General features: G+C 40.6%; 1 protein-coding gene and 1 pseudogene across 2 annotated transcripts in view; one reads left to right on the top strand and one right to left on the bottom strand.

The window, feature by feature from the left end:
* PPP3CC (protein phosphatase 3 catalytic subunit gamma) overlaps positions 1 to 10,272 on the bottom strand; it is a 100,327-nt gene extending 90,055 nt beyond the window's left edge. Inside the window, exon 1 of one of the 2 annotated variants that reach the window (XM_004442296.3) lies at positions 9,939 to 10,272. In XM_004442296.3, the coding sequence (XP_004442353.1) occupies positions 9,939 to 9,987 (49 nt within the window). In that variant the 5' untranslated portion in view covers positions 9,988 to 10,272. The remainder of the gene's footprint in view (positions 1 to 9,938) is intronic. The other variant, XM_014796675.2, reaches the window with a different exon arrangement.
* A 393-nt stretch (positions 10,273 to 10,665) lies between these two features.
* Positions 10,666 to 18,544, top strand: LOC147915763 (uncharacterized; annotated as a pseudogene).
* Positions 18,545 to 19,184: the final 640 nt, after the last annotated feature.

Genomic DNA, 19,184 nt, shown 5'->3' with positions numbered 1-19,184 from the left:
ACATATTTTCAGGTAAATATACCTAATATCTGATGCAGATTAGCATAAACGAGAAAGGCCACATTGGTGATGACCACTTTAATCCTGCAGTAAGCATGAAAGATAAACCTTAAAAGTTATTGGCCTACTATAAGCTATTATTTTTAGATTATTGTGTGGTCTTACCCTCATGGGACACTAGGATTTACCTAAATAGCTATCTCTGTTCACTACAAATAACCCTGCTTTCATTCCTATTTTAAGCCAGCAAGGCTGCCCTACTTTTGCAGACTTATTTCCTAATCTACTCACCTGCCTTTCCAATCATGAACCAGTTAAACACTGCTGAAGAGGTTATATTAAATATTATTACTGACAGTCATATGTACCTTTTAGATCCTTTCATAACCTATTAGAACAAGTAATTTTATTGCAATGATCTGACACAGCTCTTTGAGATCATTCCCTCTGTTCTTTGATAGTCACAGAACTCATTTTCAAAGTATTAGGAACTGGCCCTCCTACAACCAATTAAATAATAACCACTATCAGTGATAGCCGGACAGAAACAATAACTTTATAGTGACATCATATGTTTTCAATAAAACAGTACACAATAGTCAAAAATAACCAACTTGCCTTCATGAATAAACCCAGCAATTACCTTTATTACTCTGGCCATTCATTAAAACTATCATATTTTATTTTTAAACCTCCACAGAGGCTTAGGTCACAAGAATAAAATGTACCTAGGCAGACACACAAAATAAGTCGTACCTCTTTAGGCCACCGATCAACAGTCAAAGTCTAAACTTGAAAGGATTATCAATTTATACAGTGAGGGAGCAAACATTTCAAACCAGTCTACGGTTTAGTCATCTGCTCTTCCTGGTGGTATTAGTCACAGGAAGCTCCATAGCTCTAATTTTCTGTGACATTTTTGGGAGGCTATTATACGCTATATTGAGTACTTTTCAAGACAGCATTTAAGCTTCTAAGTATAACCAGAAACGTGTTGCTTGTAGTAGGAATTCATCAAATATTTATGAGTACACGATTTTCAAAATTCTATCTATACTAAAGAAAAGGAAATTTTCACAATTCCTCTTTCGAAATATTTTAGGTTTGACTCCTTTCAAAAGCTAAGGAAACTAATTTGGAAAATATAAAATACAACACTCTTACACTTTCATTTCACATATGCCACTTAAAGTCAAATAGATCTGCTGTCAGATCTCACCAGGATTCAAGATTAACTCCTTTAATAAAGAATAGCTAACATTTATTAAGCACCTACTATGGGCGCTATGCTAAGCACTTTACATACAATATGAAATGCAATCTTTAAATTCCGAGGTAGGTACTGCTATCTCCCATTTCAAACTTGAAGCAAGGAAAATAAATAACAGAAGTCACACAGCTAGTAATTAGCAGAGCCTGTGCACCTTCCTACACGGTCTTCCACAAAATAAGCTTCTTACGCTTTCACTTACTTAAACATTTACTAAGCACTTATGTGCTAGGCACTGTGTTCAGCAATAAGAATACGCAGTTCTTGGGGCCAGCCCAGTGGTGTAGTGGTTCAAGTTCAGTGCGCTCCGCTTCAGCGGCCCAGGTTCAAGAGTTTGGATCCCAGGTGCAGATCTGCACTGCTCATCAGCCATGCTGTGGTGGTGACCCACATAGAAAACAGAAGATTGGCACAAGATGTGGGCTCAGAGCTAATCTTCCTCAAACAAAAAAAGAGGAAGATTGGCAACAGATGTTAGCTCAGGACCAATCTTCCTCAGCCAAAAAAAAAAAAGTACCCGCAGTTCTTGCCCTTGAAGAGAAGTTTAGTGTGAATAAAGAACATAAAAAATATTTAATGTACAACAAAAATTTCACAATAAAAAAATATTTAAAGAAATTTGTATAGCAATGAGATTTGCTCACGGGAGCATACAGGAGGCAACATCTAACCGTTCTGATGATGATGACAGCAAACATGTATTTGAGCACTTACTGTGTGCCATCACTGCACTTTGTAGAGCTTATTCACTCCTTAAAACTACCCTGTAAGCTAGGTTTTATTATCCCTCTTCCTCAGATAGGGAAACTGAGGTAAAACAAGGTTAAGTGATTTGTCCAAGGTCTTGCAGCTACTAAATGAGGCAGAATTTGAATCCAGGTATGTCTGACTTCGAAGCCCATGTTCTAAAACTGTTACTCTATACAGCCTCCTAGTAAAGGAGAAAAAGGTTCTCAGATGTCTTCTTGGTTAAATCTTGAAAGATCAATAAATAGAGGCTAGTAGAGTTGAGGGACAAGATTCTACATAGAAGTAATGCAAAGATACACAAGAACACGGCATTCTAGGGAATTACAAGTAGTGGTAGAGTAGGTTTGGGAATGAGAGTGTGAAATGAGGAGGAGAAAGTAAAAGGTTAGAGATTTAGCACAAAGGGAACTATACATCACCAAAGTTCAAGTTTATCCTACAGGCAGGTAGTGCTCATGAAGGATATCAAGCACAGGAAGGATCCTTTACATCATCCACAGGTCATGAGGGCAGCGTGGAGACTAGATTAAATAGCTCTAGTGAGAGGCTACTGCAATAGTATAAGCAAGAAGTGAGACAGGGAGAAGTAGGTTATGTAGAAAGCAGAAGTCCACAGACTGAATCTGGTAGATCTGGATATGAAGTGCAAGGGACAGGAAAGAATTTGGCCTGACTCCCAGGCTTGTCATCTGAGCCAGTGACTAAATAGGTAAGTGGGGTGATTAACAGGGATGGGAAATACACTTAGAAAATCCTTTCTATCTTCTCTACTTATTAGTGCTTTTTAATATTTATTTCATCCATTTACTACCTTCTTCAATCTCTCCAATAAAATAAAAACAACTGTCTCACTTTCCACAGTATCTATTTTTATAATGTTTGAATTTTCTATAATTGTGGATTACGTTTATAAGCTGATTAAGCCTTGGGTATTTTAAAACACAGCCATCAAAATAATCTTGCTGTCCTCTTAATGGAATCACTGTCAATTGCCCTAGCAGTTGTCAGCTATCCTACTTCCTCCTCCTCTCTTCATTTTACCTCTTTCAATTCTCTGACACTTCTAGTTTACCCATCCTCTCTGCTCCTGAGTCAAGCATACTCTTTTTCTCCATCCTTAGTTCTGCATGGTTTTCCAAGCCCCACCAGGTAGCTGAAACAACCTCTTTTCTGCTAAACAACTTACCTCCATTTCACATCAGCTATAATATACTTTAAAACTCATTTTCTTCTTTTTAGCTTTCTCTCATTAAGACAGTACTGAATTCTCAAATATGATGGTAGCCTTTCCTAAGCCTAGCTGTTTTGAAGTATTTTTTTTCCTCTTTTTTATTGTGAAATTTTTGTTGTACATTATTGTCAGTCACCATATAAATGCATCCCTCCACCCCTTGTGCCCACCCCCGACCCCCCTTGCCCCTAGTAACCACCAAACAGTTCTATCCCTCCGTGTGTTGGTTTATCTTCCACATATGAGTAAAATCATGCAGCGTTTGTGTTTCTCTTTCTGGCTTATTTCACTTAGAGGTATTTCTTAATTGCACTTTTTTTTCTCTCCTCAACTTTGTATTTTGAAAAACTGAAATCCTATAAAAAAGTAAAATAGTAAAATGAACATCCACTGCTCTTTACCTACATTCACCATGGTGAACGTTTTGCCACTTTTGCTTTCTCTCTCGACAAATACATAATTATTTTCCTGAACCATTTGAAAGCAAACTGCAGACATCATGGCATTTCAACCTAAATATTTCATCAGGTACTGCCTAAGAATAAGAACATTCTCCTTTATAACCACAATACCATAATACCATATCATCACACCCAAGACATTTAACATTGATATATCCTATGCTCCATATTCAAATTTCCCCAGTTGTCCCCAAAATGTCCTCTATAGCTTTTTATTTTCCCAATCCAGGCTTGGCATTGTACTTGACACTCATTTCTCTTTCATCTGGAATAGTCCTCCTACCTTCTTTATTTTTAGATCACTTTGACATTTTTGAAGTGTTCAGACCAGTTATCTTGTAGAAAGTCCCACAAATTGGATCTGTCTGATTGTTTACTATAACTAGATTCAGGTTAGACACTTTTAGAAAGGATTACATAGGGCCGGCCCTGTGGCTTGGTGGTTAAGTGCGCGCGCTGCGATGCTGGTGGCCCGGGTTCGGATCCCGGGTGCGCATCGAGGCACCACTTCTCCGTTCATCCTGAGGCCGAGTCCCACATACAGCAACTAGAAGGATGTGCAGCTACGACACACAACTATCCACTGGGGCTTTGGGGGGAAAAATAAAATAAATAAAAATCTTTAGAAAGGATTACATAGGTAATTCTCGAGTGAATTCATCTCCCACTGTTTATTTCATTTAGAATTTCAGTCTCTTGGCCTGACATTGTCTAGACAATGCACAAAAACATCATGAATTGTTCGTATTCAATAAATCTAATAATGATCATCACAGATATACATTGCCTTGGCCAGCTTATACAACATATCTTTCTGTCACCCAACCTAGAGATCCTAGTTATCAAGTTATACCCTCTTCTAATAATAAACAATGACTCAAGAAACTAAAAGATTTCACGATAAAAATCTAGTTTGCCAACAAAATAAAACTGTATATAGAGAACTAAAAGTTCTCTCCGAATACACATGAATAATTAGGTAGATTATAAAGATAACTAAGTCAGATATCACTTAGGTTGATCTAGATTGGATTGAAATTTTTAGACCTCAGTTTTGCAATTTATAATGCAGCTAAAATTTAACATGAAAAATTTAAAAGAGTGTTATATTCTATTAATGATTGCACCAAAGGATGATAATGATGAAGAGCACCCCTTTATTTCCATTAGTCCTTTAGCAATTAAGTAGTAACAAAACCCCAATATGACTACAAATACCAGAATTAGCTGAATAATTTTGTCTCTCAGAGACATGCGTCTAAAAATTAGCGTTTTCCCAAAATGTCACTTTAACAGAAAGATATTCTATTACCAAATACTACTTAGAAAAAGGCTTTTAATTGTTTAATTCACTTTAAGAAATGAGTCCTTAGCATTTTTCTCTCAAATGATCCAATAACATTTTTTTTTTACTTTATAGTAAAATGTGATAACATGTTACTTTATGGAAGAAAGCATTATTACCAAATGTCTGATATAAATAAGGCTTCAATCACAACCATTAACATACAGGTAAAAAAGAATACCTTATTCCTGTTCAAAAAAGAATTAAGTGTTTAAGATGTCCTTTCTAAGGTCTGAGACTTCCTCTCAGATGTGTGAATCTCAAATAGCACTGATTTCCAATGTTTAAATAGTTTGGCAGCTTGTTAATTACAATGGTAAACTAAGCATAACTTAAACAAATATTGTTGACAAATATAACAGATATGCACTATATGACCTGTTCACATTGAATATTTATACTTGAAAATTTCTTCTGAGTTAGTATTGTATCAAATGATTGAAAATATAAATGACCAAAATATGAATATAAGCATTTTCAAACCCTTTTCATGTTGATTGAAACCATCGTGAAAGAATTTAGGTAAAATTACAATAGTTATATTAAAATAATATTTGCATTTATTATAAACATTTGCATAATAAAAGCTTTAATATATATGATTCTTTTTCCTTTGAATTCAAAATACACCAGCAGATGGAAATACATGAAAAGTATTAAGAGCAGTTGCTTCTGGAGGGAAGGAACATGAAGCCTTTGTTTTCTTCCCCTTCTGCCTTTCAAATTTTATAATTATCAGGGTTAAGCTTATTTAAAAGAAAAAAAGATTTTTTTAAATCCCTTGGTAATCCATTCTCATAATACGAGAAAGGGGGAAAGGGAACAAGAGCTGAAGAAATAAATGAGCTACAAGTACCAGAGACTAAAGTGAGGTTCAGGGTTTGTTTTTAGTGCTGGTGAGTGGATTCGGACCTCTAGCGACCCTGTATACAGCATACCCAGTCTTTTTACACCATCCTCCCATCTTCTGAGGCTATGTCAGACAATGCTCCAATGCTATTCACAGGGTTTTCATGGCCAATTATTTCAGAAGTGGGTGGCCAGGTCCTTCTCCCTAGTCTGTCTTAGTCTGGAAGCTCCACTGAAACCTGTCCCCATGGGTGACCCTGCTGGTGTTTGAAATACCGGTGGCATAGCTTTCAGCATCACAGTAACATGCAGCCGCCACAGTATGACAACCAACAGACAGGTGGTGTGGTTCTCTTGCCAGGAAACAAACTTGGGCCATGGTAGTGAGAACACTGATCTTAACCACTAGACCACCATGGCTGGCTCGGGGTTCAGGGTATACTTGTGGAAATAGGAATTTTTGTCCTTACCGCTCTTCTTAAAATCTTTTAAGAAAGCCATGGCCACACTATTCCCAGTGCCAGGATATTAAAGAATCAGTAGCCTCCAATGTGTGCTACAAATGACACAGTACATTCTATGAATATACAATATATGTGAATTTCATGAGCATGGGAAAACTAGATCAGCATCTTGCTGAAAAGAAGTTTGACTCTTCTGTTAAATCCCATTCGGCCACCAAATAACAAATTTAGACAACAGATTCTCCATATCTGTCATGTAATTCCTAGTGAAATTTTCTTGTTGCTTCTGAAAAGATTCAGCCCAGAGGAATAAACTGTTTTTATAAAAATCACTGTCAAAGAAAAAAAATTCCCTCAAACAGGAAAAGAAACTTGGAAACCAGAAAAAAAATCAAGCTGACAGATTTCACAATTCAATTATTTGAGTTTTTACTTTTCTGCTCCAGATACCAGTAGTGACGCCCCAGCGCATACGGACTGTTCTAGAGGCTCACAGAAATGTTACTCTTAAAACAAAGAAACAGATGAGCACCTATTGGCTACATTGCAGATGGCTCTCCATAAACATTTAATGAATGAGGGAAATCATAAGAATTTTTATATTTTTAAACATAAAATAAACACCCTCAACTGCTAGAGAAGAAACCAGCTGCCAGCAAAGTACTAGACAGACTGTGTCGGTCTCTTCACGTTGTTATCCATGGGATTCCACCCAGACATCCTTTATACTGTAGAAAAGGTATTTATTTTCCTGACTGGGAACAGTTTCCTAACTTATGTTATAATTTCATATACTTACCAATTCTGCTATTTTTCAAATGTCAATGATTTCTCTACTAATCACTTTGTAGTAAGTGATCTATTATCAAACTACGATCATGTTTCATAACACTACCGTCTTAAGCTTTTCACATCCCTTATGTTATTTGCATGGCTTGGATGCTTGACATAGAAGGTATTATTAAACCTATTTTGTAGATGAGACTATTGAAGCAAAAAAAAAAATGAGAGAGTTTAAGTAAAAAGGCAAGGTTAAGGAAAAAACAGGCAAGGTCACAAGTAAGCTACAGAAGCAGGAGTAAAATCTAGGTTTCCTGACCACCAGTCTAGTCCTTCTTCCTTTTAGGAAAGTTGCTATCTAAAGGACACTTATAATACAAATCACTCTCTCCACCCACCCACTCTTCTCCAAGATTTGCTCAAACAAAACAATTAAGTAGACTTTAAAGTTAAAAGGAAATGACAGAACCAAAAATAACTGGGGTGTGGTCTCACCTCTGAAAAAGATTTTCAGCTGGTGAATAAATGCAGACAACTCTGGCCAGACAAGATAACATCAGATCAGGATTTAGTATTCAATACTAAATGGACCTTAGCTATATGTATAGTGACACCTTACTTTCTTAGAATAAACGTCAACTATTTCTAACTCTGGAAATCTTGGAGAAAAAGCAACGTAAGCCACCAAGAAGCCAAATTGCTATGGTAAAGTTCTTTCTTATGCTCAAGTTTTTATATACGAGATAAATCCACACATTCTAAGGGCCTGAAATCATTTAAGTTTCATTTATTTAAGTGTAATCTTTTAAGTAAAAAACATGCAGTAATTTATAATTTCGTCCAAAAAAAAATTTCAGTCATACAGACTATGAAGGTATTCACTTAACTGTGGGCATGCTTAGCAATAAGCTAGCACCTGTATTTTAACCACGTTTTATTTTACTTTACTTCTATATTTAAGGGTCTGAAAGGGTCATTTTAAAATTTCCTTTATATCTTATGGCATGTTACAGTGGAAATTACATGCTACAATGGCGATCAGAATTTGAGATTCGTGAAGGTCTGAGGACTGCCACTAAGCCTCACTCAGATCCTATTTATTCTGACTTGACACACAGTTCTGGTTTATCTGGTTTCCCTGCCTATTTCAGTTAGAAGTGGCAGATTAGAAGGACATATTTTGACAGATAGAGAACAGTACTGGAGGAGATAAACTAAAAACAGACAAAAGCACTAAACTGGTATAGCAATGAGGAGTCATTTTAGTACAGGAGGAAACTGCCAACACCCTCATACAGCAGAATGCACCGGCCATATTAACAGCACAGGACAGAAATTAATGTACATAATGATGACCTTGATTTATTAAAAAAGGTTATGTTTAGCGTATTCTGAATCTTGAGAGGGTTATGTACTTTTATGTGTTATGTACATAAAGACTAACATTAAAATTGTCCAAATAATTTATCAGTTAAAGGGCTAAGTCAGTTATACAAGCAATTCACTTAAATCTCTAATGATATCAGACAAAAAGCTCAAAAAGCCCATTATGTATATTTACTAAATATTATATGGTGTAGATAATCAACATTTACAATCAACAATTATGATGCTGACTTTTTAAAGGGGAAAAACTAAGTTACACACTAAAATTACATAGTGCAATCAACATTTATGATGCTTGATATTTTTAGGGGGAAAATATCTAAGTTAAACTCTAAAATTCCCCCCCTTCATTGACCACTCAATAGGATTTCCACTTAAAAACAATGTATTCTTGTCACCAATCTTAGTTTCCTTTCTCGTTCTAATTACCAAAATGAAAAAATAAAAGTATTTTAATGGTTTTCCCCACTTACAGGTAATCCCTTTATTCAGAGGCCACTAACACAGCTGGTCTAGGTATATTCCCTTCTTATAAAATACTGCTTTCAAACCAATTGTTAACACTCAGACACAAGAGTTGTACTTAAGTCTTATGGCTGAACAAAAGAAGCACATAAATTAGTGGTTATGTTTAAACCGGTATTCCTAGTCTAAGGGCAGAAACAACTACAATGTAAAACCCTATAGGTATTAGTAAGGAACACTTTAGTTTACGTTGGACATCTGAATCAGAGAACATCATTCTCCAAGGCTCTATGGCCGAAAGGAAAATAAAACACCAGCATCATGTCAAGAGATCTGTAAATCCCATCATAAAATGGATTTATTTGTATCTGTTTCACCATATCGTTTCTTTTAATAATAGCAGTGGCTTGTGATGATCTGGAGAAAGTGGGCCAAAGGTACATGGTATATGTCCTAGAAAACAGTGGGGGAGGGGCGAGAAAGATCTGATCCTAAAGAAGGGGAGCGGCAGAAAGATCTGACTTCAGAGTCTACTCAACTCCCTGCCCACATCATCCTAGATGGCTTCCCCAGATAACAGACTTCAAAGGAGGAATCATTTCTTTTAAAAAGATAAGGATCCAGGCCTTTTTGGGATGGGGGATAAAGAAACCCCCACCTCACCTTCAAGTCCGCCACGGTGGGAGGTACATTAGCCATCTCCAGCTAGCTATGGGTCTAGGCGCAACAGAAGACGCCCGGGGCCCCCGCGGGCAGCCCTCGTGGGATCCCCGCGCTCCTTCTCCCACACCCGCCTCTCCCACATCCCCACCAGGTCCTCCTCCGGGATGGGCGCAGCCTGGGTCCCCTGCCGCCCTCCTGCCTCCCCGCCTCGGCTCCCTCCCTCCGGCCCCGACACGCTCTCCGGTAGACGAGGAAGGCCCGGCCCGCTTGGCACCTTTAATGACGCGTTCGGTGGTGGAGAGGTGGAGGTTCCTCCCGGACATGGTCCCTCAGACTCCTCCGGCTCCAGCAGACCCCAAACGCGCGCCGCCGCCCCCGTCTCCAGCGGCCTCGGCTCCCCGGGCCGCTCAGTCCGCCGTGCCCCGGCCGCGGATCGTCAGGGCGGCGCAGGCACCAGAGGGAGGCGGCTGCGGCAGCCCGGACTCAAGCCTCACTGACAGGATGCGGGCCCGCTGGCCTCTCTCCCCGGAGGCGCGGAGTCGGGACCGCCCGCGCCCGCGGCTCAGGAAGACGACCCGGCTGCTCGCGGCCCGGCCCCGTGCGCGCGCTCCCGCCGGCGCTCCCCCAACTTCCCGGCGGCCCGCGCGCCGCCGCCGCCGCCGCCGCGCCGAGGCCCAATGCGCGGCCCCGCTGCCCGGCCAGCGCGGCCGCCTGAACTCTCGCCCCAGGCAGCCGGCGACCCCGGCCTCACCCTTGCCCCGGAGGCCGTCGGCCCGCGCGGCCACCCTCCGCGCATGCGCGCTTCCTTCCCCTCCTTCGGCTCGGACAGTCGGTTTTCCCTTCTCCTCAGGCTGCCCTCCCTGCGGCTGCTTCCTTCTCTTGCCGCTGCTCGGGCCGGTCGCACCTAACGCCAGCCCCGAGGTCCGGCACGGAAAGTCCCAGCGAAGCAGCGGCCATCTTGTGACCCGGCCAGAGCGACCCAGCGGCTGCTTTGTGGAGGCATGACCCGCGGTCACCCTGGGGCCACCGTGCAGAGAGCCCTTGCCTTCCAGACCTTGCCCGCGGAGGCCGCCTTCCCTTTCCTCCGGGCCTGCCACCCACGGCCTCTCGGAGTCATCAGTTTAACCGCGCGCCCCATTCACCACACCATCCAAGCCCGAGTCAAGTTTTCACGTTTGTCGAGGGCACATAGGACAGTAAGAAGGATGATCGCCCCCATCCTCGTTCCAGTCCTAGAGTTGGGGGGCACCAGTTCCCGAGTGGGGTGGACAAGACCCTCGGCTGGGCCCCGCCGCCTCCTCTCGTCCACAGGAAAGGGGAGGGCAGCCGCTCTGGGGAGCCCCTGGGCCAGACCTGCTCAGAAAGGAACTGACCTCCTAGGCCCCGCCTGTCATCTGCCCGGCTAGAAGCAGCCTCTTCCCCTCTGATGCAGTGACACGGTGCCTGCTTACTGTGGAGCACGTCGGGCGAGTCTGGAGTCTTAATCTGGCTCATCTGTACGTTAAAAACTGACTTGTTTCTCTCCTTAAATTGGAAGCCTAGAATACAAGCTATCTTACTACGACTGTCTTCCCTCACCGAGTCTTGTGCCTGGCAGTCAAAAGTATTTTGGCAATGATAATGGAATATTGAAACTGAGATCCAAGGAAGTATAGGGAAATTATAGGCAAACCAGTCTTAACAGTTACTGCCGTGGCCAATAAGAATTCATATGTGGCTATGTACATTTAAGTTAAATTAAATTAAAAATTTAAATATTCATTTCCTCAAGTGCACTAGCCACATTTCAAGTGCTCAATGACTACCTGTGGCTAGTGGCTACCTTACTGGACAGGGTAGAATAGGACATTTCTATCATAGCAGAAAGTTCTATGGGACAGCTCATACCTACAAGATTATAGAGATTAAGCCTAAATCTTCATTAACATAGATTTATGTATTGGGAGGAGGTCTGGAGATATACACTGAAGTCGGGCCTTGAATTATGCCTTGGAGTTTTGACCAGAGGCCATTCATAGCAACCCCTGCAGGCAGGAGCACTTTAGGAGCTGAATAGAATTTGGTTCTGTTTTCTTAGGCCTTGATTTCAGCCTTCCACCCAAGAGTTCAGATATCCTGAGGAAGTTTTTTTATTTAAAAAGTATTAAGAGCTCCACACTTCTATCAAACAGAGCAGATCTCTAAAGGTCAGAAATAAATGGGTCCTTGCGTCACAGTAGATGCTAAAATTCATCTGGAAGAACATAAACAGGATAGCTGAAAAAAAAAAGTTTAAGAAAATACTGTAAACCAATGTGAAGAGATGGATTACTCAATAATAGTAGTGGAAAAATTAGCCAACTATTTGGATCTCAAGTGGGAGCCACTCCATAACATTAATATAAAGTAAACCTGGTTTAAAGAGTTGTGTGTAAAAAATAAAAGGGAAAACAATCTAGAAGAAAATGAAGAAGTTATCCTTCTTGGATAATTGTGGTAATTTTATTTTATTATTATTATTATTATTTTTTTTTTTGGTGAGGGAGATCAGCCCTGAGCTAACGTCTGTGCTAATCCTTCGCTTTTTCCTGAGGAAGGCCGGCTCTGAGCTAACATCTATTGCCAATCCTCCTCTTTTTTTTTTTCTTTCCCAAAGCCCCAGTAGATAGTTGTATGTCATAGCTGCCCATCCTTCTAGTTGCTGTATGTGGGACGTGGCCTCAGCATGGCCGGAGAAGCGGTGCGTCGGTGCGTGCCCGGGATCCAAACCCAGGCCACCAGTAGCAGAGCGCGCGCACTTAACCGCTAAGCCACGGGGCGGCCGTAATTGTGCTAATTTTAGAGCTAATAGATGCTGACAGCCCTTCCCTTCATGTGTGCATTTATCAGATCAAAACCAACTCAATGAATTCAGGTAAGGACTTTCTTCTTTTTTTAATTATTTATTTATTTATTTTTGCCCCCAAAGCCCCAGCAGATAGTTGCATGTCATAGTTGCACAGCCCTCTAGTTGCTGTATGTGGGACGCGGCCTCAGCATGGCCGGACAAGCGGTGCGACGGTGCGCGCCCGGGATCCGAACCCCGGGCCGCCAGCAGCAGAGCGGGAGCACTTAACCGCTAAGCCACGGGGCCAGCCCCAGGTAAGGACTTTCTAACCACAAAAGTAATGAATCACAAAATTTTGCTATGTTTGACTATTTGAAAAAGATGAACAATTAAAAAGGCACAAAACTGGGGAAATATTTGCATCTCATATTATCAGGGTAAAGAACTTTCACTATTTAATAGAAGAGCTCTACAATCCAAGTATGGACAAACACCATGAACAAAGAATTCATGAAAATAAAATGTAAGGCACTAAACACTAAAAAATGTTCAACTTTATTTGTAATAAAAAATGCAAATTAAAATAAGATGCCATTTTTCACATAGCAAATTGGAAAACATTTTTAAAAAGTGACACTGTTGGTAGAATTATAAATTAGTGCAACTTCTTTGGAAAGAGATTTGGAAGTATCAATCAAAGAAGATATATGTATGGCCAGTGAAAAGATTCTCAACACCTTTAGTCATCAGGGAAATGCAAAATAAACCATATCAAGATGCCACTTCGCTAGCCTACTGAATAGCTAAAATTAAAGACTCTCAATACCAAGTGTTGACAAGGATGGGAGCAAATGGAACTCTCCTGAACTGCTGGTGGGAGAGTAAAATGCTACAACTACTTTGGAAAACAGTTTTGAAGTTTCTTATAAAGTTAAATATGCACCTACTCTATGACCCAGTAATTCTACTCTTAGGTATTTTACCCAACAGCAATAATTATCCAAAAAATGGAATATTACTCACCTAATAAAAGAAGTAATTATTGATACATGCAACAATGTGGATGGATCTCAAAAACATGTTGAGCAAGAGAAGCAAGACACAAAATAGTATATACTATATGATTTCATTTGCATAGGAAAACGGGTAAATGAAGTATGATACTGGATGAAACATTATGCATTATGAAAAATCATGATATTTTAGAATAGAACGATATTTAATATGAGAAAAGCCTCAGGAGATAGCGAAAAGTGAAAAAGCTAGAATATAACCACATGCAGTATGGATCCTGTTTTGTTAACAATCAAGCAAATGTATGCATAAAAGACTAGAAGGAAATATTAACATATTCATTCGTTCAATAAATGTTAATTAGGTGCCAACTGTGCCAGGCACTCTGCTAGTTGATAGGGGTGCGGTGGTGAGCTAAAATCCACACAGTTCATACCCTCACAGAGCATTATCTGATGAGGAAAACAATGTTAACAATAGCCATCTCTTGGTGGTGTGATTAAGAGTGACTTATAAACAACAAACAATTTTCTATATTTTTCCAATTTTCTGTGGTAAGAAATTATTATTTTATAACTAGTTGAAAATAAAGAAAAGTGCTCTTTTCTTGCAAAAGCTTATTGTCCAAGCCTAATTCCAGTAGTATTAAATATTCATTTAGGGAACTTTCTGACTGATTTCTCTGATCCAAAGAAAACATTTAGAACCACTCATGAAAATATAAAATAAGAAAACTCTAATTAAGCTCCCTTCCCAAACAATTTTTTCTTTAATGAGTAACACTTAGCTTTATTGGTGGTGGTGGTATTTTCAGTCATCACATCAACAGTTCCCAGTGACTGTTGGAGAATTCTGTTTCATTCAGCTTGTATACCTTTCCACCTGGCCAGGGTCAGTATTTTTATTTAATTGGTGAATTTGATTCTCTTTCCTTTTAGTTTCTGCATGTCAGAATTGAGTAAATATTTGAAATTACCAAGATTCACGTTTAATTGGCATTTGTACTGATTTCTTCAAATCTAGGTTTCCATCTCGCAGGGCTTGTGAGACTTGGTATATTTCCTTATGAAACTCCCTAAGCACTTCATAAACCTTAATTAATGACCAGCTCCTCTGAGAAATAATTATGAATGCTCTTAATTTAACAGAAGCAAAGGGAATCCTAGTTTCCATTGTTGTGGAAAGTAACCTGGCTTCAGTTTCTATTTGTATGAAGCCATTAAATATTAAATTTCTGTGTTAAATGCAGACAAGAGAACTGTAGAATATTTTAAAACTAGGGTAAAATGAGCATTCCTAAAATAGCTACACAGAACAAAAGGTAATTTACAGTGTATAATCTCTCATTTTATATGAAAAGCACTACATAAATGTGTTTATTAGTAATACATATTGTATGGACATCATATGCTATACTGTATTTTTTCATATCTTCCTATAAGTGCATTTAATTTTGATTAAATTACCTTGGTGTGGATCCGGCCTCCCCCCCAGTCTTGAGGTCTAAAAAAGTTAGTGAATTCAGATATAAAAATGTATTTTTTGTAATTGGAAAAACAGCCCAAAGCAACATCCTACCAATAATAGCCTGATATCAAATTAATAATCTCTTTGGAACTTGTAAGTAAAAAATGCTAATGAAGTTCTGCTGACTGGTAAATATATATTTACAGATTGATCTTCAGGCCATTTTTGGGGCAGTGTGCAAACCTCTTAACGGTGTGTTATCCCTTGGTCTTCCTGGGAGAACCCAATACTTTGAGAACCATGACAAGGACTGGGGAGCCCCAAAGCTGCCATCACTCCCTATTACTTTTGTTTGCATCATTACAAAGCAGGAGAAAACGGTAGCAGTCATTACTGGCTACCTAATACAGTACAGTCTAGAAGAATAGAATTTAATAGCTCTCCCACACCTGGGCTCCAGCATTCCACAGGTAAGATGCCACGGGTAGATGGCACTGGCTTTCATCATGTTGCTTGGGCTAAAAATTTGGGGGGGGGAGGTTTGTAGGGGGGTGCGTTGGGGGGAGGCTCTTTCCCTCACACATCATATCCTGTCAACTTACTCCCCCTACAGTCTGTTTTTCCACACAACAGATCTTTCTAACTTAAAACATAAATCTGATATATATATATATATATATATATATATATATATATGTATGTCATGCCTCTGCTTGAAACCCTCAGATGTCCCCTCCTTTCCCCAAAGTGGTCTGATTCCTGTCTACTTCTTTGAACTCAGCTCAAACCTCTTCCCCCTAGAACTGCTACAGTTCAGACATAGTGGCCTTGTTTATACTGTATATACTACAGTTTATAGAAACTGAGCTCAAACAGACCAAGCTCACTTCTCTTCCAGAGCTCTTGCATTTGCTGTGCCGCTAGCTTAGAACCTTCTTCTCCGAGATCTTCACAGAGCTGCCTCTTCATTACTTAGGGCTAGGCTCAAATGCATCTCCTGGGAGAGGCCTCCCCTGACTGCCAGAGTAGCTAAAGCTACACACCCCCACCACTCTCTACCTCACTACCCTGAGCTAATTTATCTGTAACACATTCCTTTGTCTACCCTCACTCTTTAAGGGGAGTACCTTTGTCTGTTTCGTTCACTGCCATGTCATGCTGTATCTGGCACAAAACTAGAGCTCAATAATTTGTTGAATGACTATCATCCTACTAGTGGCCAGAAACAGAAGTTCTTAACTTGTAGCAAGGGTTTCAAATCATTCCCTCCCCATCCTGCTCCCAACTGTAAGGGAAATTAAGATTTTGAGTATATTTATAAGTGCTTTGGGGTGTGTGAGAGAAATGTGTAGGAAAGCATATACTTTCCAGATTCTCTAAGGAATCCCAACAAAATGTTAATTACCACTGGTATCGAGTTTTAATTTATAAAGCACTTTCTCATACATTTAGTTCTCATTATGTTTATGGAGCTAGATAGTATAGAAATGATCATTTCTACTCATAAACACATTGAGGTGTAGAGAGGTTAAACATATTATCAGAGCGCACACAGCCAGTCGATGGTGGAATTGACACAAATCCATTCTTTTGGACTCAAGATTCTGTGCTCTTTTGGCTGAAGACAAAGATAGAATCCAGAATCCTGGGCCAGTAGTTTTGCATTTGTTCTTGCTTATCTTTATTTGTTTCAAAAAACACCAAACTTAAAAGCTTTTCTAAGGACTTTCTTATTTAAACTAGCTTATCAGTCTGCATTAAAATTTTCAATGAAAAAATATTACCATCAGCTAGATCAAGGCAGTTTTCAAGCAAAATTTTAATGTATGAATCAAGGAATACAAAATAGTTTTCCATTAGGCTAAGTAGAGCATAATTAGGAAAACAGATTTGCAGGAATAAATCTAACACAGCTTAAAACCAAATGAAAACAGTGTTGAGATCTCTAAAGTTTAGATTTTATCTACCCTGTTAGGATACATAATTGAACCATCTATACTGAAAAATCAATTTAATCTAATTTTTATAAAAATCAGTTTTTACAGAAAAGAAAAATCTAAAGTTAATTTCTCTCTCCCCTGCTCACACAATTTTCAAGAGAAGAGGGGAAAAAACTACATTGTTTGGAGAATTACTACTGAATGTTTAAACCATGTGAATTTGGCGGCATAAGATATTTCTTCTCAAGGGCCGTGTCTACAGGATACAACCAGACACTGGCGTCAAGAGAATTTGTTTTATTAACCTCAAGAAGTTGTAAGGAACATGCCACTTGAAAGAATCTCCTATTCTGGGAAGATACAGTAGATCAAAGAGACTTTTTTCCTTCCTTACTAGCATCTATAATTAAGACCTAATCCTTTATTTTAAGCCAAAAAAAAAAAGTCTTGTTTATTGAATTAGTTGTTTTCCTTCCCCTTAAAACCCACAAGGTTAACATGTTTTCAAAGGAATTTTCATACAACTGGCTTGGGTGTCATTTGTAGATTTTGATGCATTTACAAATGTTAGCCAAGCAGCGAGTGAGTGCCCTGTGTCCTTGGACCCGCCACCCTCTCCCGACCACGTCAAGTTCCACATCCTGTCCCTTGGCCATGTGCTCCAGAAGGCGAGCGCAGGCCCAGGTCCACGTACAGCAGGGTGGCAAACAGAAGAACAACCTTCTTGAAGTAGAACTTGTCTTTCACATTGGCAGTTGTGGAAGCGAGGACAAATTTACCAGTTTAGAGTGTGTGGCGGCTAGCAGCAGCTGCCCCGCGGTAGCAGACAGCAAAACCAATGTATGCAGTTTTCTCCAGTGAGAGCCAGTTCAAGCTCTGCGCTGGGGTCCAAGGGCACTCTCCTGGGCAGCTGCAGCACCCCACAGGTGTGGCAGTGGACGCCAATGGAGACATTATTGTGGCAGACTATGGCAACTGTTGGGTCAGCATCTTCTCCCCTGAGGCCACATTCAAGACCAAGACTGGAGCTGGCCGCCTCATGGGCCCCAATGGAGTGACTGTAGATCTGAATGGACTTATCACTGTGGTTGACAGCAAGTTGCTGCATCTTCACCTTCCAGCCCAATGGCAAGCTGGTTGGCCTTTTTTTTTTTTCTTTGCTGAGAAAGATTTGCCCTGAGCTAACATCTGTGCCAATCTTCTTCTATTTTGTATGTGGGTTGCTGCCACAGCATGGCCACCAACGAGTGGTGTAGGTCTGCATCCCCAGGAACCGAACCCAGGCTGCCGAAGCAGAGTGTGCCGAACTTAAAAACACTAGGCCACGGGGCCGGCCCCTTGGTTGGCCTTTTGTGGGCCTTGGGGCCACTGACTGCCACTTTGCATGGCCACAAAATGGGGCCATGAACAAGAATGGGACTGTAGTGACAGATTTCCATAACCATTCAGTGAAGGTATACAGTGCCAACAGAGTTCCTCTTCAAGTTTGGCTCCCATGGCGAGGGCAGTGGGCAGTTCAATGCCCCCACAGGAGTAGCTGTGGACTCTGATGGGAACATCATTGTTGCTGACTGGGGCAACGGCTGCATCCAGGTATTCGACAGCTCTGGCTTCTTCCTGTCCTATATCAACACATCTGCAGAGCTGCTGTAGTGTCCAAGAGGTCTGGCACTGACCTCAGATGGCCATGTGATGGTAGCCTGTGCTGGTAACCACTGCTTTAAGGCTTATGGTATCTCCAGTAGCTGCAAAGTCTGGCTCACAGACGGACAGACATAGGGGTGATTGGACAAGAGGGTCTGGCTGGGAGGTGGGCCAGACTTGGCAGCACTGCACAGGCTGTGGGCATGGGGGTGCCTGGTGCCCTCTCTATCCCCATCTCCCAACCCCAGGGTTGCACTTTATTTATTCGATTCTTGCTTTGGTGACTGGGTGGGTCTGGACTGTGGTCCCAAGGATGTGTGCAGAGCTCACCCTGCCCTCACGTTACACACCTCCCATGACCCCTCAGTCTGCTCCCGATCCCCAAGCCTGGGGCCAGAACAGCCCCTTACTCCAGGACATAAGTTCCTCCAGTTGTCTCCCTACCACCCCATACACACTGACAGAGACAGCAATACTCCACCTCCCATATTAAATGAATGTGCTCACCAAAAAAAAAAAAAAAAGCCAAACACAGGCCAATATATATTCTAAGAGGGCATTTCACATTTAAAATTACTTTATCAAAAGATTTCTTGTCAGGGGTCTCCACTAGGAATTTCATGATGGCTTTGTTACATGTGTCTATTTA

This window comes from Ceratotherium simum, chromosome 12 (genome assembly GCF_057802395.1).
Source record: "Ceratotherium simum simum isolate JZ-2026a chromosome 12, ASM5780239v1, whole genome shotgun sequence".
Classification (NCBI taxonomy): Eukaryota; Metazoa; Chordata; class Mammalia; order Perissodactyla; family Rhinocerotidae; genus Ceratotherium; species Ceratotherium simum.
Note: the sequence above shows the minus strand (reverse complement) of the source record. Positions and strands in the feature narration are given on the sequence as shown.